General features: G+C 37.3%; 2 protein-coding genes across 2 annotated transcripts in view; both read left to right on the top strand.

Annotated features, from left to right (window-relative positions):
- LOC139978054 (uncharacterized) overlaps positions 1–18935 on the top strand; it is a 32592-nt gene extending 13657 nt beyond the window's left edge. Inside the window, exons 10-19 of the mRNA XM_071988005.1 lie at positions 297–320; positions 8057–8114; positions 8414–8490; positions 8991–9048; positions 9505–9813; positions 10759–10982; positions 11510–11647; positions 12593–12742; positions 16133–16255; positions 17345–18935. Of these exons, the coding sequence (XP_071844106.1) occupies positions 297–320; positions 8057–8114; positions 8414–8490; positions 8991–9048; positions 9505–9813; positions 10759–10982; positions 11510–11647; positions 12593–12742; positions 16133–16255; positions 17345–17593 (1410 nt within the window). The 3' untranslated portion in view covers positions 17594–18935. The remainder of the gene's footprint in view (positions 1–296; positions 321–8056; positions 8115–8413; positions 8491–8990; positions 9049–9504; positions 9814–10758; positions 10983–11509; positions 11648–12592; positions 12743–16132; positions 16256–17344) is intronic.
- LOC139977279 (uncharacterized) lies at positions 2039–6243 on the top strand. Its single transcript, XM_071986565.1, has one exon. The coding sequence runs from the start codon at positions 3256–3258 to the stop codon at positions 6241–6243; it is 2988 nt and encodes a 995-aa protein (XP_071842666.1). The 5' UTR covers positions 2039–3255.
- Positions 18936–22028: the final 3093 nt, after the last annotated feature.

Raw genomic sequence — 22028 nt, 5'->3', positions numbered from 1 at the left:
AGTGACGTCACACACTTTGTTATGAATGGCGTAAGACTTTACTGTCTTCCCTGTAAAGCTGATGTAATGTATTCATGTTATTAAATCTGTGGATCTTACAGTAACGACGTTGTCTCCTATATTGACTGAAGTGTGCTCATTGCAGATGTTCGTATACCCGCCAGGAATAGTTTATTGCGATATTTGTGAAGATATATCATTCTATTTTTTTTGGGGGGGGGGGGAGCTCCTCCTTATTATATGTTTTTGAAACAAAATTTTAACAACTTATAAAAATAACCTTTCCCTTTTTTCAGATCGATTACAATTCGGAAGAAGAGGTAAGAGAAACAGGGATTCATGTTCCTGTGAAATAGTAACGGTAATTTATTAACAGGGAAGGCGTTGTTACTATGTAACAAAGAAATAAGAGTTTAAGACTTTGATTCTCATCAGGGAGGAAAGATTTATAACTGATGTGTAAAGAACAGGAACGAAGATAAACCAGTTACAAATTAATATCTCGAAATGATGATAGCACTGTTCTCCTGTCAAGTTTAGGTGGGTCTTAAATTTCTTCCTTCACACAGAGTCAAAGAAAAGCTTAACAAAGTAACTGATATACTTTTAAATACTACAAGATTTAGTCTGTCGACGTGGTGTGTTAGAAGACTCACACAATATTCGACTATATCTTAAAACAATTCATCTGTCAACCCTCCAACCTAGCAGATGCCTAATGATTACTTTATTCAACTCTGCTGATGTGCCAATCATAATTTGTTACTAGTTCAACAAGTTCAAAGAAGCTATTTTTAAATTACTTATTAGTAAATCCTGAGTTCATTTATTTTTTTGTGAAATTTTTTTCACAGGTTTCTTACTGTGAATCGAAGTGACAAAAAAAAAACAATACAAAAGTCGCTTGTATTGTTGCAAAATAAAAGTGATATATTAACATCATTTAATATCATGTGATGATGCAAAAGTGTTTCCGTAGTGTAAATAAATTCTCTCAACACAAAGGGCTAACTCTTAAAGGCTATACTTGGTATACGATGCAATAAAGTTTGGATGTAAACATCATCACATACCCGTCAACGAGGAACACATTAGTTAATGAAATTGAAGAGATAAACTGGTCTGTCTACTGACAATGTTAGTATAAAACAGCGGCCAGTTTCACCTGTCAACGTTCGGATTGCCTCAGTTTCGTATTCAATTAGTAACCGCTAACGGATACAGAGAAACTAACGATATAGTAAGAAATTAAAAGTAGGTAATTCGTGTTTCATGAGACATTCACTCAATTTTTCAAATAGAGACATCATAGTTAAAATACACACACCTCTCACAGTTTTTCTTTAATTCTGCAACTCATGTGGGGAACGTTGGATTCATGTCCACTCAAAACAAAACAGCGAAAAATGAGCAACTAAAATCAATATCTGTCAAATAATTTTCAACACGTGACCCCAAACCTGCTTTTAGTTCGAATTTTCTACAATGTGCGACAGTATCAACTATCTTGATAACTCGATGTTAGCAAAACTACGTCAAACTTCTCATTCCATTCCATTCTCTTCTCATTTCATTCTTTTCACTCATTTCATTTCATTCTCTTCTCATTCTCTCTTTACCACATTCTTCTTTCTTGCTCGTATTTATGTGCCTCAAAGTTACTAGCAGATGCCAAGAACAGTCTGAAAATTGTGCCGCTTTCGGGGGCTTCGCCACACCACTGTACTCTCAGCAAATAACAGGGTACACAATTGCTGAACGACTGTAATTAGCCTATAAAGCAATAATTCCTTTTGTTCCCGATGCTTTGCACCCATCGGAACCTGTGCAGTCAAGTTTGCTTATTGTGTATGAACGGGTAATAATTGTGCAATCAAAGTTACAAAATTGAGCGGTGAGTTACATTTCGTAGACAATAAGGTGTCGCAAATACTATTTGATTGATGTACATATTATGCACTTTTTACGCAATTCGGAGCAAATGTAGTTAATTTAAATACCGAAATGGGGGAAGTGAACTTATTAAATCTGTTTTCTGCTTGTGTCACGAACGACTTTATTCATTGTACGTGTATTCAGTATATGCTGGTCAGGGTGATAAGTAGGTCACTCGTCGTGACTGACAACTTGTGCGTTTTTTTCTGGAAGCTACGAGAAATGATGGCGCTATTCGGTATTAGCGAGTGCAAATTTCCAGAACATACGGGAAGTAATTTTTAGCAGGTGACCGGATATCGTCGACCAATGAACGATGCACTATCAGTCGTATCTTCGAGACATGGATGATTCTCGATGTTTTTCCGTCAGGATTCCTGGAAGAGAATTTTCGGGAGATTAAACCCGGCTATATAAGAAGAGATATTTTCGGTGATGAGGAGTTTAGTTCAGAGTTTTCCGATCTATTGTATAAAGAAATTCATCTGAGATAAAAGATTAATCGAGGGGACGGACGGAGGAACCGGTGGACTGTTTGTTTATATGATTGGTGCGTCGTTTAACCGGGACAGGCGTGACTTCGGCAGAGTTTTTCGGAGTTCACCCAGGAGGAAGCCATCCTTGGGATACAAACGTTGAGTCGAATTGAACCAGCGGGGAACGGTTTTGCTCCTGACCAAGTCACGGGATACCAGCCTACGAGGGAGCCTAATCCCGACATCGTTGTTGGTGACGCAAGGAGGTCAGAACAGCTACGAAAGGAACCGAGAGCCGGCACGCGCCGCGTAAGATAAGTTAAGTAATCTTTTAAAAATTTAACGGCCGTATAATATTGTAAAATCTGTCTGTAATATTCCAAATTTCTAGTACCAATACTCCTTGTACAAATCAGTAGAGATCGTATCATTGTAAATATATCGTTTTTGTTAACTTTCAGAAACATCTCAGTAGTCTTTTGGTCCTTTGAGTTTACTTCCCTGAATCTATCTAAAATTTTATTTTTATCGGCTTTGAAGGCCAAAGGAAAAACCCGGGGTCGCAACAGAGGGGCGCTAGAGGGTGCCATTTTGTATTATCCCACGGAAGTTGTGACAATTAATGGGGGCTTATCCGGGAATTGTTTAAAAGATAGAAACAAAACGGAAATTGTTTAAAAGATAGAAACAAACCGGGGAATTGTTAAAAAAATAAAAACAAAACGGGAAAAGTGTAAAACACCAGAAAGGAGTATATCCCGAAGTGACTTACAAAACTGAGAAGTTTCTGAAACCATATATATATTTGATATATTGTTATTGGTACATGTGTTTGCCTGACTGAATGATGGATATTAGAGAATTAACTGAGTTGGGGGCTAAAATGGGTCTTACGGGTGGCGAACTATTAAACTTCGTCAAAGAACAGCAGCAGATCGCTCGTGACGAAAGGCAACAACAAAGGGCTGAGGCGGAAAAAGAAAGGGCTGAGGCGGAAAAGCAAAGGGCTGAGGCGGAAAAGGAAAGGGCTGAGGCGGAAAAACAAAGAATGTTTGAATTGGCTAAACTTGAAAAGCAAGCTGAGTTGCAGCAAAATAGCAATGGCAATGCCGATTTGAATTCCTCCCGTAGCTCCACTTCAAGCCGCGAGCCAAATAGAATCCCCACGCCTAAAATGCCTCACTTTGATGAGAAGGAAGACCTCGACGCATACTTGCTGCGCTTCGAGCGATTCGCAACAGCGCAAGAGTGGCCAGAGGAACAATGGGCATTAAATTTGAGTCTGTGTCTAAAGGGAGAAAGTCTCCGTGTTTACTCTAGGCTGCCACCCGATGACTCACAAAATTATCAAAAGCTAAAGAAAGCCCTGTTGAAACGCTTTCAATTCACAGAGGAAGGCTTCCGTCAGAAATTTAGACGAGAAAGGCCCAAAAAGGGAGAAACATCAATTCAATACATGGCAAGGTTGGAAAATTATATGGCCAGATGGTTGGAAATGGGCGGAATTAACAAAACGTTCGAGGAATTTTCAGATCTCATGTTGCGGGAACAGTTCCTAAATGTATGCAGCAAGGAATTGGCATTATTCCTGAGAGAACATGACTGCAAGACTTCTAAAGCGCTGTCAGAGCTGGCTGACAAATACTTAGAAGCGCATCACAGGGATCTTGAAAAATGTGTGAAATCCTTCCAAACAAATCAGGGAAATGGGAAAAAACCTGACGGTAACCCCAACAGTCAGGAATACAAAACCAAAATTGTGGACGCTGGTGAAAACAGAAACACGCGTTCAGCCATAAAATGCTTTGTTTGCGGGAAATTGGGGCATAAGGCAAACGATTGCAGGCAGAGGTTTAAAGCGCAATCGGCGGTTGCGACTGAAAATGCCAAACCCGACAAACTAGGATCGAGCGATGGGTCGCAAAAAGATCATCGTAGCGGACAAACCGCGAATCTGTGTTTGATGAAACAAATCAAGGAAAGTGACAGCTATTCAATTAATTTAGCGTGTGGTCACGAGATCCCAATAGTCAGTGCGGCGTGTGAGGAGCCTACCGACATTACTGAGAAAATTTTGTCAGATGTTAAGGAGCGCATGCCGGTGGTTGAGGGCTATCTTAAAGGGAGGAAGGTGTCAGTGTTACGCGATAGCGGGTGTTCTGGTGTCATCGTTAGGAGAGATTTGATCTCCAATGATCAGTTGACCGGTGTAGATCAACTGTGTGTACTGATTGACGGTACAGTGAGGAAGATTCCAGAAGCTATCGTGGCGGTGGACACGCCCTTTTTCACAGGATCCCTCAAGGCTCTCTGTATGAAGAGGCCAGTGTATGACTTAATAATTGGGAATGTTCCTGGTGTTCGAGGTCCTGAGAATCCCGACCCAGATTGGAGTGTAAAAGAAGTTCCAAGTGAGCAGTGTGAACCTCACAATGTGGAAGAAACAGCTAGTGTTGAAATAGAAACCAGTGTTGAGTCACGTGATGAACCGGAAATCGCTGCGGATCGAATGATTCCAAGTGATGACGTAGGCGATGACTCAGATATTGGAGGTGCCGTAGAGACACGTGCACAAAAGCAAAAACGAAATGAAAATCTGAAACCCCTAAAAACGGCTAATGTTCCTATGGATGACGTAACACCTGAGCAATTGAGACAAGCTCAGAAGGAGGATTCAACCCTCAAAAATTGCTTCAAGCATGTTGGGAATCCCAGACCACTGAAAGGTAAAGAGGGGATCTCCGAATTCATTTTAAGGAATGATATTCTATATCGCAAAGTTTCGGGGAATGACAAGCCTAGTGACCAATTGGTTGTACCCGAAAAGTTCAGAAATCAAGTGATGAAACTGGCTCATGACAGTATTATGGCGGGTCACCTAGGGATAGCCAAGACGACTGACAAAGTTCAGTCTCAATTCTACTGGCCAGGTGTAGGATCCGACGTAATGCGTTATTGCAAGTCATGCGATATTTGCCAGAGAACAAGTGATAAGGGTAGGGTCACTAAGGTCCCATTGGGTCACATGCCCTTGATTGACACACCATTCAAGAGGGTGGCGGTAGACATTGTCGGACCGATCAGTCCTACTTCCAAGCATGGGAATCGGTATATCCTAACACTTGTCGATTATGCAACAAGGTTTCCTGAGGCAGTTCCATTGCGTAACATAGATACTGAGAGAGTGGCAGAAGCTTTGGTGGACATATTTTCAAGAGTGGGAGTCCCATCTGAGATCCTGACTGACAGGGGGTCACAGTTTACCTCAGATGTGATGAAGGAGGTGAGTCGATTACTGTCACTGCGACAACTCACCACTACCCCCTACCACCCGATCTGCAACGGTCTAGTTGAGAAATTCAATGGTACCTTGAAGAGGATGCTAAAGCGCATGTGTGAGGAGAGACCGTCAGACTGGGACCGCTATATAGGACCACTACTATTTGCGTATAGGGAGGCTCCGCAAGCTAGCACAGGTTTCGCACCGTTCGAGTTACTCTATGGTAGGACAGTGAGAGGTCCTATGGCCATTTTGAAGGAGATGTGGACATCTGAAGTGGACAACCCTGAAACTAGGTCAACATATCAGTATGTCCTAGATTTGAGAGAACGGCTAGAGGAGACTTGCGCTCTGGCTAGATCAGAGTTACAGGAATCGTCTGAGAGGTACAAGAAGTACTATAACCGGAAGGCTAAAAGTCGCAAGTTCAAACCAGGTGATTTGGTGTTGATACTCTTGCCTACTGATCAAAACAAGCTGTTGATGCAGTGGAAGGGGCCATTCACCGTATTGAGTGATTTGGGGAAGCGCCCAGGACAAGGCGTTCAATGATCTGAAGCAAGCGCTTATTAGTCCACCCCTTCTCAGGCTTCCTGATGTAAATAAGCAATTTGTTCTGAGGACCGATGCATCCGATGTAGGGATTGGTGCAGTCCTACTACAGGAACATGAAGGAGAATTATTTCCTGTAGCGTATGCTAGTAGAAAGTTATTGGAGAGGGAAAGAAATTATTCAGTGATTGAGAGAGAATGCCTAGGATTAGTTTGGGCAGTACAGAAATTCCATGTATATCTGTACGGAAGTGAGTTCGTCTTACAGACTGATCACGAACCACTCACTTATTTAAATAGAGCGAAGTTGCTGAACTCAAGAATTTTGAGATGGGCATTAGTACTACAAGAGTATAGATTCAGACTGGAATCAATCAAAGGAAAGTACAATGTTGGTGCAGATTATATGAGCCGAATGTAAGCGGGTTATTCATTCATTTAATCAGATGTAGATGTGTTGATTGTAACACTATTGATTGTTGTTATGCTATCATACATTTATGATTGACATTTATAGTTTTGTCGGATTATAGAATTGTTTATAGTTTATAGAATTTGACATTTATGGAATTGTTAGTTTGAGTATTTTGAGATGGTTATCAATATTCATTAGTTATGTTTAATTTAAAGTTGCATACACGTCCATTTATAGATGAAATATTTAAAATATTTATCTTAAAGGGGGAGTAATTGTCACGAACGACTTTATTCATTGTACGTGTATTCAGTATATGCTGGTCAGGGTGATAAGTAGGTCACTCGTCGTGACTGACAACTTGTGCGTTTTTTTCTGGAAGCTACGAGAAATGATGGCGCTATTCGGTATTAGCGAGTGCAAATTTCCAGAACATACGGGAAGTAATTTTTAGCAGGTGACCGGATATCGTCGACCAATGAACGATGCACTATCAGTCGTATCTTCGAGACATGGATGATTCTCGATGTTTTTCCGTCAGGATTCCTGGAAGAGAATTTTCGGGAGATTAAACCCGGCTATATAAGAAGAGATATTTTCGGTGATGAGGAGTTTAGTTCAGAGTTTTCCGATCTATTGTATAAAGAAATTCATCTGAGATAAAAGATTAATCGAGGGGACGGACGGAGGAACCGGTGGACTGTTTGTTTATATGATTGGTGCGTCGTTTAACCGGGACAGGCGTGACTTCGGCAGAGTTTTTCGGAGTTCACCCAGGAGGAAGCCATCCTTGGGATACAAACGTTGAGTCGAATTGAACCAGCGGGGAACGGTTTTGCTCCTGACCAAGTCACGGGATACCAGCCTACGAGGGAGCCTAATCCCGACATCGTTGTTGGTGACGCAAGGAGGTCAGAACAGCTACGAAAGGAACCGAGAGCCGGCACGCGCCGCGTAAGATAAGTTAAGTAATCTTTTAAAAATTTAACGGCCGTATAATATTGTAAAATCTGTCTGTAATATTCCAAATTTCTAGTACCAATACTCCTTGTACAAATCAGTAGAGATCGTATCATTGTAAATATATCGTTTTTGTTAACTTTCAGAAACATCTCAGTAGTCTTTTGGTCCTTTGAGTTTACTTCCCTGAATCTATCTAAAATTTTATTTTTATCGGCTTTGAAGGCCAAAGGAAAAACCCGGGGTCGCAACAGAGGGGCGCTAGAGGGTGCCATTTTGTATTATCCCACGGAAGTTGTGACAGCTTGTAAATATTGAAAAAGATACTTTGATGGGAAATTCAAATTTAAATTTCAGATACTCGTTTGCTTTCATTTTGTAAGTTTTTCTTTATGTTACAGCTGTATCCAATGCTTGAATTGTGCTTTTACCAATTAGATACTGTTTCCAAGACGAATAATTATGCCCAACCTGCATAAACGAACATACAAAACAGGTATGTAGTTTTAACCACTATACTTTGAAAATCATACTTTGGAAAAGTCATTCCGAAGAATGAACAATACAAAGGTTCGGACCATGCAAGTTCGTATTTTAATTTCCAATGATAGATATCTCAAAAAAAAGAAATGAGTGAAACGGAATGGGTAATCCATCACGGTTTTGCCCCCACTCCTTTTCTTTTATCTTTTATTTAACTTCAATGAGCACGTGTATTTTGAAGTATTTGTTTTTCTTATTTCTTTCCGTGTTTCCTTGTTAATTTCATTACTTACCTCTTCACCACCAAACCAGAGATGAAAGAGGAGGCCGAAGAATTTGTAGTAAAAAAGAAGCGTTTATCAGACAAAGGAAAATTTGAAGAAGGAAGTGTAAGTTTTATGGCATTAATAGCATTACAAAAATATATCTTTTATTCATTCAAAAAAGTGCAAAAAATTATCAATTTATTGTCACGATCCGGACAGGTTGATCCGTCAATCTTTACTAAGATCTGTTTTTTTTTAATGAGTTGAGAAGGTGCACCTGCCTATTATATTCAGTTAATTGTGATATGACATGTGCGATAGCTTAGTCAAATGTATGCATCACATGTTTATTGTAATATACTACAAATTTATTGCGCATTGATATCTTGAAATTGAGTTTTCTGCAGTGGATTGACAGCAATGGCAAACCAATTTGGTGATACTAGTGATTTGTAGCTGGATTTATCACAAAAACAAATATGGTACGAGCAATAAATCATTCTACAGTATCAAAGAGAACCGTTTTGTTTTATAATAACTGAGGCTTATACAGCACGAATGTCACTTCTGTTATCTGAATAAACGATCCTGGTATAATTGTTCCTTACTCTCACCATGAGCAGGTGACGTCTGCAGATGAAGTGCCAATTCATACAGGCGAGAACATTAAGAAGCACGAAGGTAAGTTGTGTATTAAACTGCTAACGGTTGAAAGACATGTATTACAGGACTAAACACCTCATTGGTATCTGCGTATCATAGTGTACATCATTTGTTTTTTGAGAACTTGTTGGCGATTGTATTGAAAGTAATGGAACAAATTAAGGGATTGTCAAAGGTTACTAAAGCCAAAAATAATTCCGTTAAATAACAAAATGACGAGCAATCAAATGATGGAACCAAGATGAATCTCTTCACACTTAAATATAGGACACGGATTTGGTACGATCTTGGTCCACGTGTAAAGCATGAACCATCGATAATCGCGCAATCGAGTACTATATATAAAACGAGAAAGTGAATTATGAATATCGATAAATCAGTGAAACTAATAAAAATAGCAGTCTGTTAAACATAAAGAATTTTTCAACTGTCTATATATTTCATTTTTTCTTTCTTTTTTTTTCTTTTCGTTAGGTGATTCTCGTTCCATGAGAGCAGAATCAATAATCGGCACATACGGTGGAACGCTAGACATTCAAAATACCGGTGTCAACTTAAAAATACCTCCCGGTGCTCTGCAACGTGATTATTGTATCCAGATGAGAATTATTCCACACCATGAAACTGAATTATCGTTTGCTAGTAACTCCTCAGTAGTGGTAGAACTCCTTCCCAATAACGTTAAGCTTTTAATACCAGCAACATTGACATTACCTCACTGTTTGGTTCTCAAGAAAAAATGTGAACGGAAAGCAAAGGTATACAGCAGTCACCATAAAAAAGGTAAATTATGGTTTTGTACTTTGAAAAATAAAATGGTGTTACCCCATGTACGAATGACTGTGACATATTTTGGGGTTGCAAATGATACAGCAGAATGTTACATGTACTCATTATTCAGAGTTACCATCATGTTACACGAATAGCCTGTGATTATTCTTATCATTTAAATGATTTATATAGCATCAAAGTGAAAACCAAACCAAACAAAATAAAGCAGTTAGATAGACCAACGTAAAAGCCAATAATAGAGACTAAAAAAAAACAAGTTTTTAACCTCTTCATGAAAATTAAAAAAGTATCACATCTACAAATTTCAACAGGCAAACTAGTCCAGAGTTTAGAAGCAATAAAGCAAAAAGCGCGTTCTCCTAACGTAAAGTGAACCATAGAACGTAGAGATCAGAACGATTAGATGACCGAGTGAAATAATCACCGGTCCTAATGGACAGCAATCCCTAAAGATAGCAAGATCCCGTGTATTTAGGGGAACGTGAGATCTTCAACTGTGTTCGGTAATTGATAGACAACCAGTGTCCAGTGAGCCTGTTGCAGGAGGGAGAACTAGCAGCATTCTGAAAACGTTATTAGATAATTAGGTAATCCCCTTTATAAACAAGTCAAAGGTAATTAAGGTCACTAATAACAAGAGCATGGGTGAGGGTATGCCAAGATTGAAAACTGAGATACTTCCTTAGACTACGAATCCTGTAAATTTTACCAAAAGCAATTTGACATCTCTTATTGATTTGTAAGTTTATACGTAAGTGAATACGTAAGTGAATACGAACAAGTTTACATTCAGAGACGAGTTGCTTTGTACGTTTCTAAATGAAGAGGGAAATCAAAATGTTTTATATTCTACGTAATGCTTTCATTTTTTAATTCAGGAACTTTCTCTGAAGCTCAATTCTATTTTTTTTATCACATATTTGTTTTTTGTCTTAGGCACCCGACCACAATGGGAAGAGGAAATAAATACTCAGTGTGAGCTAGCTTATCAAAACTGTGTGATGCGGCTTAACAATTTCTGCTGGAAGAAAGTTAAAATTGGTGATGATATAGTCGAGGCAAAGAGGATTGTATTGTTTGCCGCTCAGCGATTTTCGTCCACTAAATATGTAACATTTCTTGATGTAGGGTATTACTGGCAGTTACCAGGTTGCCGAGAGGTAAGTAATTTTAAATTACTCGACCTGTGAAAAATGCTGTTAGTTACTGCAATACGGGGAAATAGCCGACCCCAAATAGTAGCTTTATCAGTAAAGGTTTCTCCTTAATTATGATAAAAATATCAACGTACAAACAATTTCAATAAATGCCAATCTGACTTTGCTTCAGTCCCTCAAGTCCATGCATTCTCATTAGGCGAGTTAAAAATGAGAGGATAAATAACCCTTTATAATGAATAATTCTGTTTTATATTAATATGTATCTAATGAAACCGAATGACGACCATTCATTACTAATCATATAAATATGTAATAGTGAGCAAAGATAGCTCTATGCTAAACGGTACCCTTTTGGTTTAACCGTTTTTGTAATAGACTACCGTTGTACAGATACAGTTAACATTATGTGGAAGGGATATGTCACCTGCCATCTGACCTTAACCATTCTTTGATTCACTACAACAACCTTAATCAATGATATTGCTTTACAACCTACACTGCATTTTCTCTCTGTGTACTCTCAAAAGGTTCTCAAATTGAATGATGTCACTTCGTTGCATGAGATACCATTCGTGTTTTGCAGAAAAGGGCAGATGCCTCTGACAGTTTTGTTTGAAAAAGTAAGACCACCTATTTGGAGATATCAGAAAAAAAACAAGAAAAAGGTTGGTTGAAATAGTTGATTTTTAAATAAATTAGCTCAAAACTATCATGTTATTAAGCTTGAATAATTTTTCTTCGAATACTTTATTACCAGCAGAAGCAAATATGTGTAATAGAAATGTAAATTAATCTCACTGAATCATGAATATCATACAAACTAGTGTATGACACACAAAGTTTGTAAAGGGGAGTAGCAATACCGCAGTATAACTATAAAGCCTGCATACAAAGTTGCACAAGTAATGAATTTAAAAGTATTTGCTATTGTAACCGCCACATCCATTGATGTGTCCAACTTATTTTTAATCGCCATTGTCAGTGCAATTGGAAGAAATAGCTTTATCAAACTTTTAGTATAATGATCCTGTGATGACACGTTTCACTCAAAACAAATATTAAATTAAGTATATCGTATATGACATTCTGCTGGTAAGTTTATTACTGAGCTTAATGCCGGTTCGGCTTCCATCATTTCATATAAACTCGTCATTTCTGTGCAAAAATCAGGTGAAGTGGATTCTTTGCTAGTTAATGGTAAAAACTATTTGTATTATTATCCCGTAGTAATATAATAGTAGATCCTTTTAAATTAGTTCAAAATTAAATAAGAATCACTTTATATTACCAACGGTTTTTGTAAAGTAATAGATGAAAGAATGATGACATTATTGAAAAGAATTTGTTTCTACAAATGTATTGATCAAAAACCCAAATTTACATTGATAATGTCGTATATATTTCCTCTAAAGCAATTAGACCAAGGAATAGAAAAAGCGACCACGATTACTATTAAGATCAAGCTACCCGCAACCTAGAAAAAATGTCAAAAGTTACTACTATATAGGTCTGTGTATTCATAAGTTTACATTGTTTTCCCATAAAAATTAAAGTATGTTGAATTCAATTACTGACAAATTCATGTGACAACTGCTTATTTGCCTTTAAAGGTAATCAAATTTATCACAGTTGCCATTACGAATGGAAGTTTCTGCACGTTTAACCTGAATAAGATGGGCTCCGACGAAACAGACGGATGCGATTGTTTCATCAAAGCTGGCCAAGGGTCGGATCTTGAGGAATTAATGTTCTCATTAAAGGTTACTTGCTACGCTTACCACGTGCAACGCATTCATTTGTACACACACACACACACATATATATATATATATATATTTATATATATATATATATATATACATATATATATATTTATATATATATATATATATATAGAGAGAGAGAGAGAGAGAGAGAGAGAGAGGTGGGTGGAGAGAGAGGTGGGTGGAGAGAGAGAGAGAGAGAGAGAGGTGGAGAGAGAGAGAGAGAGAGAGAGATCAAGTACAAGATCAAGTACAAGATCAATAAAATACAAGGGCTAATATACATCCAAGGACGCCAATAGTGATAAGCATGAGTGAGCAAATTGGTGGGTGTGCCATGGGCTCTTCCTTGAGTGTCTGTTTAGCCAACTTGTTTATGTGCCACCTTGAGGAGAAATTGATCCAAATTTGTCCTAAACTTAACTTTTATAGAAGATATGTGGATGACATTTTTGTAGTTATTTCAGCAGACTATGTGATGATTTTCTACATGTATTGAACTCTTTTCATAAATCTATTCAATTTACTTATGAAATGGAATGCGGGGTAAATGTGCTTTTCTCGATATAGATATTTTCAGAATGGTTGGCTCCAGCGGTACTGACACTATCGCCACTTCAGTTTTCCGTAAGAAAACTTTTACAGGGTTGTTCATTAATTGGAAATCCTGGTGTCCCAAAAAGTATAAAATTGCGGTTATTAAGGCTTTACATGAACGTGCACGTAGATTATGTTCGTCGGATATCTTGTTCGTTCATGAATTGCAATTTATTAGACGTATTTTGACTTTTAATGGTTACCCTAGGAACTTATTGCACGAAATGGAAAACTATACTTATAAATTAAGAAAACAACTGGGCATGGGTCCTGTAATTAAATTAGATCATGGGGAGACCCAAGTTAATACTATTTATGTTAAATTACCATATTGTGGCCCTAGCAGTGATAAACTCGCTAAGACTTTAGGTAGTTGCATTAAGGGGTTGTGTAATGACAATATACATATTAAAATAATTTTTCTGCAAAAGAAAATCACTGCTCTGTTCAATTTTAAGGATGCTTATAAGTTAGATTATGCCAACAATGTTGTTTATAGGATTAACTGTCCAGACTGCGATTCCTTTTATGTCGGAGAAACTAATAGACGGCTTAAGGATAGGTTCAACGAACATCTGATGAGCTCCTTTGGTGGTCAGAAAGGCGCTATTAACCTTCATTGTACTGCGCATAAACATCATCTGCCTACTTTTGTTGACCATTGTGCCACTATTGGTAATGAACCCCAGTGGTTCAGGAGGAAGATTAAAGAGAGTCTCCTACTAAAAGACTTAAATGCTGACCTAAATAGAAATGTAGCGAGCTACGGGTTGAAGCTATTCTAATCCCTATTTACTTTTTATTGCTGGTTGTTCTATTCATCCCTAAGTTAAAAATATTCACTAAAAAATTTTGCTGGTTGTTCTAAGTTTCTAAGTTTCTTCCTAGTTTAAAAATCACTCATGCTTATCACTATTGGCGTCCTTGGATGTATATTAGCCCTTGTATTAAATTGATCTTGTACTTTTGCCTGACGATGGAGTGGTGACCACTCCGAAATATAGCAGTATGTCGTTGTTAAAAATATTCGCTTGTTTATCTTTTATATATATATATATATATATATATATATATATATATATATATATATATATATATATATATATATATATATATATATATATACATACATATATATATATATACATATATATATATATATACATATATATACATATATATATATATATACACATATATATATATATATATACATATATATATATATATATACATATATATATATATATATATATATATATATATATATATATATATATATATATATATATATATATATATGTCATAGAAGTTTTGGACTTTACTTTACATGCAAGCAGTAACCACTGTTTATACAAGCAGATCTGTCAGAAGTCTCCGCTAAGGTAGGATAATATACAAACAATCAATACTAAAGATCAACCCTAGAGACATATGCTGCCATTATGACACTGATCATAGAGATGGCACATTTAAGTGGACAATCTTACATTAAAAACTTGTTTAGGTGACAGAGGTTCACATTGAATGTTATAAATGGTACTTCACTCATTGGTACTTTATGGTGCAAAGGTGACTATCATCTTTGATACCGTTGAGGTAGGGATATATTAGGTTGACTTTTGATGCAGGTCAGGATGACATTTGCCATTTTTTATTTGATAGTTTCTTCTCATGCCGTTTTACTTCTTTTAGAGCAAAAAAGAAAATTACTAGAATATGATAATTATATTTCATTAAGGGCTATGTGTTTTAGTTTAACGGGTTCCGGGTTCGATACCCGGCCGGGTCGCGACATTTTTTTGTCCCAAACAGGTTAATGCTTGGATTACATGTTGACCTTACTTATGATAGAAACGCTACATTTTATTTGGTTCGTGTTTACGTTATCCACGATTCGTGAGCCGTTCTATTGAAACCAGAATTCGTTTCGTGGACTGGGTAAGCCTATGCTAAAAGCAACTTTACGACGCGAGTTCTTGAGTGAATATACGCAAAACAGTATAGTGTATAGTATGATATATTTCCGTCACTGCACTGTGTACAGAGTTATTATACATTATAGGCCTACAACACATGTGTGATGTACCCTGTACGAAACTTTCACTGTGCGATGTTATCGATTAATGCCTTCACAGAGAACTTCGATCAAAGTAGATCATACAATACTAGTGTGCTAAAATATGACTAAACCAATTCCAAACATATCTACATATATGTACGAAAAGCTGCGGGTAATTTTAAACGGATATATCCTCGTTGCAACAAACGGATTCATAAGGTGAAGTGTTTCTATGGTGATGACGTAACTTTTCCGACCAATCATGAACGACTATTTACGCACACTTGCAAACCTGTTTGGGAAAAAAATCACGGCCGGGTCATAGTAAGGTGGATTTTTCAACCAAGAGCAATATACGGTTTTGCCATCTGAAATAACTTTCTCAATTGAAAAAAAAATCCCAATTTGAATTACAATGTTGATCTGGAAGCCACCCGACGTGTAAGTTTAAATCCATAAGCCCTTACGGGTTTCTCCCATATTCGTGGCCGCTTAAGCGTCGTAAAAATAACTGCTGGTTATTATTATTGTGATTAACATTATTATTGATAAATAAAACTTCAGTTAAGGATGTTTGCTAAAAAAAAGAGTATTACTTGGTTTTGTTCCTACAATATATACATTTAAGTGTCTTATATAAAGGATTATGTGTTGGTAATTATGAAACAATCGGATGTGTATAAAGGTCTTGAACTTACGATATTATTGATATGCCATTTTATTACAAGGAATCCAGTTTGTCAAGAGCTGAAGCAATCATACCTTCAACGGGGAATGGTACTGCAGGCGATTCACAAGAAGAACTGCCGTCAGCAGTTTCACAAACCATAGTTCCTGACAAGTTTCTTCAGGTAACTGTTTACCCGTTGCTATATTCTACGGAGAGTTACTTCAACGGTGAAATTAAGCTTAATATATTGTAATTTATTAAGTATTGACCAATTAGGCCTTCACTGAGAAGATTCAGCAAAAATGTACACCAAAGCGAACCTTTATCGCGTAATTGTCTTCGATATCATTATTGTAAGTTATTTCTTAGTTACATTGATTTCAGTCTGTTCTCACTTCTTTTTGCTCAAATCACGCCTTTTCTCCCATCAGCGTTACCTGCAATATTCGTAAAGTGCTTTGCGCTGCTACCTACGAACACACTTCCGGGTCTCATTTTGAGCTAAAACATCTGCGTTTTGAAACGAGTTTTAAGTCAAGAGGAATGAAATTGGGTTAACACTGTCACAGTTACACTGACATCAACTTGTTGGAACCTCTCACGACGTAGCTTTTGGCCTTATGCTACGGAACGTGTCATCCACATGCGATGAACACACAATGTTCATTCATTTGAGAAGAAATGTTAGCTTCCTCTATCCTGCCCTGCACTGTGCCTGATACACACCGTCTTCTCCACATGTAGTCGTCACCATCGAATGTACTTCTCATCCCTTAGAGATGGCCCAGGAGATCGTGCTTGATCTCCTGCTTAATCTTCTGATTGATGTATCCCCGAAAGTTACCGGACTTGAAAAATCACCTTTTTTCAATACAGGGGAGGGTTTTTCATCCATAAATCATATTGTAGAAACTACATGCCTACCTGGGTATCGTGAGAGCATATGTCATGTCAAAAGACTCTGCCAGAATGAGAGCAGCAGCCCGGTTTATTGCCGTTCAAACAGATTTAAAGGTTTCAACCGTAGGTTCGTTGCTGCTCAATGCTAAACATAGGCATATTTTGGCAGATACGGTATATAGGAAAGTGACTGATTTGCGTAGAGAAGGTATATGAAATCCTACATGCATTTCCAAACCAAAACGTTTTGTGGCATTAATTAAGAAATAATTAGGATCACCTTCTAAGATTATTTTTTTCACGACGATTATCCAGAACATCAAAAATGTCTTATTATGAGTGTACTTTCTTTTATATTTCGTTTTCATAGAAATTAGCAAACAAACTTGGCAACTGCTGGAAGGATGTTGGAAGGAACCTTGAGTTGACTGATGGCCAACTCGATATCCTCGACCTAACTTATAATTCAAATCACAAGGAGAAGGTATACCAAATGCTACTTGTGTGGAAAAGGCAAAACACTATCGCTGCAACTCATGGCGTTCTGGCGGGTGCTTTGGGAAATACAGAAAGAGGTGATTTACGAGACTGGGTGCTTGGGGGTAGTGAGCCTAAGTGAGTTGAAAGGTAGATAAACGCCATTCAAACAAGAACAACAGAACCAGAGGAAGTTATCTACCTCATATGAAATGCAATGAAGAGTAGAATTATTGTATATACTAACTTTTGTATTACCCAGATTGACAAGGCACATTCAGGTACCAAGGAACCCTTCTTTGTAATTGTTATACATGAAAACGGTATAATGCCTTCATACTGCGGTTAATCTAAAGTAATTTCATTTTTCGTTGTGACTCTCATGTGAGAAGGAGAAGTGGATTCGTATTCCATTTGCTAATGTGAAGTTTTGAGCAGGCTGCGACTTTTCATTGTGATTTTTTGTGGAAGACTTGATGTCAATCATGTGGCTGCGAAAACCAGTTAAACTAGTTACGCAGGATTAAATTGACTTCAACTAGCATTATCGTGCTTCATATTGATACTGAATAGGAAACAGCACAATTTGTAACGGCATCAAGGCTGTTCAAAGAAAGACGTGGTAATGGTTAATCAATGAATGTTGTAAATTAAGCAAAAACACAATCTTGGGGGTTTTGCTCGAGTTTGAATAGATTAATACTAACACTATTTATTCTAGTATTAAACTAGTAGAAATATTTTGTGCATCTGCACTGACAGTACTTTATAGTCAAATTACAACATGGTTTTGTTAACACTTTTTGGTGCAAGTTGTTATATTTTTTATTTACATTTTATATAAATAGCTTACATTTAGTATACCGTCAAAGTAGGAAACGCCAATTATATGAGCTGTAGTACTTTCATAAAATATTCACACAGTAACAATTTCCTTTTTCAAGTGCATATCTGCGTTATTCTGTGGCGTAACATCTGATCAAACTTCGATAAAATTGCGTAATTGAAGGATAGTAAAACTAAATTTAGGGCAAAGTTAGAGAGATCATCTTCACTGCAACCTTAAATAAAACACTTTTACTTTCACCATTTCGATGTAACCGTATACTATCATATACATCCGCTAACACTTAAGGTATAAGGGAGTTGATCGGTAGTCTTACCTGACTTAGCGCACTTGAAATCATTTAGTAAGAGGCCAATTATCTACTTTATCCCAGACTTGAAGTACAGTTTTATTACAAAAGCATAAGTAAGCTGAGCTAACAAAATTCCCCTTGGTATGAACGCGAGCAAAATTTAGACGCAGTCACTTGGGAGGGCTTAGACGGTAAGTCGCCCAGTGAAAGGGATCTAAAGGGAGGAGTGTCCCTGCCTCTTTGAGAAATTTTGATAAAATGTAGGATTATCATAGGATGCTTAGGCTGTATTTTCTAATTTATTGTGCCCTAGGAATTTGGTTTATACTGTCTGCCAGTAGGGAAGGGGATGTATTGGTGTGGGTGGGGGGGGGGGGTAGTTAAGGATAAATCCTAAGTAGAAGTATACGTGATTGCGTCTCTAGGCACAAAGCACTAAGAGCAAGTAGAAGCATTTTATCTTGCACTAGTCTATAGAATATATAGGAATAAGGTTTCCCAAATGTATCGAGTACGAGTACAGGAACAACATTACAGAAACAACAGTACAGGAACTACGGTACAGGAATTGCAGTACACGAACTATGGTACAGGAACTATAGTACATAAACTACAGTCCAGGAACTATACAAGCCTGTTTTGTACACCCATATTATTTATGTTAGGAGAAAATTGGAAACATCGCTAACACTATTGTATAGATTAAGGGTTGTTGTTAGAATCATCGACGATTCCGGTTTGCACATGCGCAGTTAAAGCCATGAAGTTACCGTCTTAACCAACAGCCTTTAAATAGAAAGAATAAAAGGTTGTTTACATACACGATATAAACATGCCAATCATTGCTGATATCTCAGCACATACTTCAGACACCCAATAAGTAAGTTATATGTTGCAACAGGAAAAGAAATGGGCCCGGGGGATCTTATATATTATTAAAGATATTTTTCTCTTTGAATGGTTGAAGTAGTACCGACACTCATATTATAATTCATCATGGATGATTTTTCTATTGTATTGTATTAGCGGGGCCGAAATGTGTATACTGGTAAAAACAAAGTAATGAGGAACAACTTTTCGCCAATCTGTTATAGTTATTGCATATGATTGAAGGTTAGAGCTCATGAGCAAGTGTTGGGCTAGACACCGAAGTTTTTACCGAAAAAGCAGGGCATAAGATACATTTGTTAAAATGTGACGAGTGTCCGAGCTGAATTTTCCAATGTTTTCCTATTGTATCAGAGTTAAGTTGTGAGTTCTTTCCGACTGAGCAACTTGACAATTTTCTGAACAATGTTGAAATAGTTCCTTATATTAATTGTTGTTATTTTCAAAATATATCTGCGTAGTATTAAAATCTTAACTTCTTTCCAATTGATTAATTTGATAGTTTCCTAAAAATATTGAAATGATAACTTATTACAGTTTAGTTATCATTAAAACAATTTAGTTTTATGCAAAATGTTAAAATGATGACGATTTCTCTGAAACTTATTTCTTAAGTCACATCTGGTACATATCAACAATGTTGTCTTATATACAAGAGCTGGTAATTTAAAAATTTCTGAAAAATCATTACTTAGTTCTTTATTTCAACAAATTTTAGTGGAAATATTGAAATGGCAACTTATTGCATCTCGTCACTTCAAATCTAAATGGTTAGTTTTATTAGTTTTATATATTCCCATCTTGATGTCTCTTTTACGCTTACTTATGATAAATAAAAACGTTCTACTAATGGATTATTTCGTCTACTTCTTTTTTCTACAACATTAAATAGTAGAAAAGTTGCACAATATGGAAAAATAGTGTTAATTTAATTCCCTTTACTTTCATTGCTGTTAATTAACAGCAATGAATGTAAAGGGAAGTAAAACTATAAAAACAATGAGGTTTTGTCGAAGAGTTTCACTTCCAAAAAACTGAAGAAAAAGTCAAATCAGAAATAGATAAAGTATTGAACAAAGGAATTAAGGAGAAAGTAAACAAATCAAAACAAAACTTAATAATACGAATCCCGACTGCAAACACCCTACCTACCGTCAGCGTTGCTGTGATAAGTGTCATCGGAATACCTGGCAATTTTCTCGTTGTCTTTGCTGTGTGCGCCTCACGAAAACTTCAAACTACCACCAACGCGCTCGTGGTCAACCTAGCCATTTCGGGTGGCATTTCTTGCGTGTATATTATATTACATCCAGTAGCGCTGTTAAGCGTTGATTTTTACCTTCCGTAGACCTTTTTCTGCAAGATTATTGAAGCAATTACTTATATAACATTAGGAGCTAGCATTATGAATTTGGCTTTGATTGCAGTCAATCGTCTAATTTTGATAACTCGTCCGAGATCAACTTATGATAAAGTTTACTGTTCCCGAAACGTATACGTTATTATCTTCCTCGGTTGACTATATGTTAGTATAATCGCAATCTTACCACCATCATTAGGTTTCAGTGCACTTGGCTTCTGCCATCGTTACAGTGCTTGTACGGTTGACTTCGAACATTCAAGAGCGTTGTACAATGAATTGTTACTTAGTATACTGATACAGTTTCCCTGCTTGGTGGTCATTATAGCGTGTTACTAGCTCATTTATCGGTTTCTTAAGAAAAAAAGGAATACTTAGAGAAATACGCAGGGATAGTTATCAGGCATCTACAGGTGATGAGAGAAAAGGAATTTCTCGGCAAATCATGGTGGTTAAAGTTACCAAAAACCTCTTTCTCGTGTTTTGTGCTTACATTGTATGCATCATGTGAAAATGCTTGAGCAATCTAGAAAAGTTGCTCAGTGGGTAATCGGTATTCACTTACCTTGTTGGACTGCTTGTATCATGAGAGAGTCTGCAATAAAGTGAAACAAATCATGCAAGACCCAACACACCCTGTGTTGAGCTCCACAATTACAACCGCTCTGAACTGCGTTTATGCCCACCACGTACGCTTGGGGCCACTACAGATACTCATTTGTGCCTTATTCTATCTATATATTTAATTCACAAGTAAGAAGATAAGTTTCTTATATGTAGGACTTGCTATATACATATATTTGTATTTCTGTATGTGTATCGTAGTCTATTGATACTTAAACTATTGCTTTTCTTTTTTCTTCCATTGCCGGAGTAACCTCGCATGACGGCAAGGCCGTCATCTCTGTAAAGACCGACGCTGGCCACCTCTAACTTCGCGTCTAGTTGGTGTAGTATGTGGAGGCCTACCAACTCACATATTTCTGCGCCGTCGTAAGCCCCCATCGTTACGTCAAATTCCTTTGTGGTGTCTCTCTTCACCCAGGGTTTGCCATCATGGTCGTACAGTACTGATCTTCTCGCATGGATTATCGTTTCGTGGTCAATTTTGCGGATGGGGCTGTACTTCTTGGCCCAGGCTAGAGATTTGTTGAGGAGATCTTCAGTGATTGAGGGGTAGAAGTCCACTA

This window comes from Apostichopus japonicus, chromosome 12 (assembly GCF_037975245.1).
Source record: "Apostichopus japonicus isolate 1M-3 chromosome 12, ASM3797524v1, whole genome shotgun sequence".
In the NCBI taxonomy this organism is placed as follows: domain Eukaryota; kingdom Metazoa; phylum Echinodermata; class Holothuroidea; order Aspidochirotida; family Stichopodidae; genus Apostichopus; species Apostichopus japonicus.
This window is presented reverse-complemented; position numbering and strand designations above follow the sequence as displayed.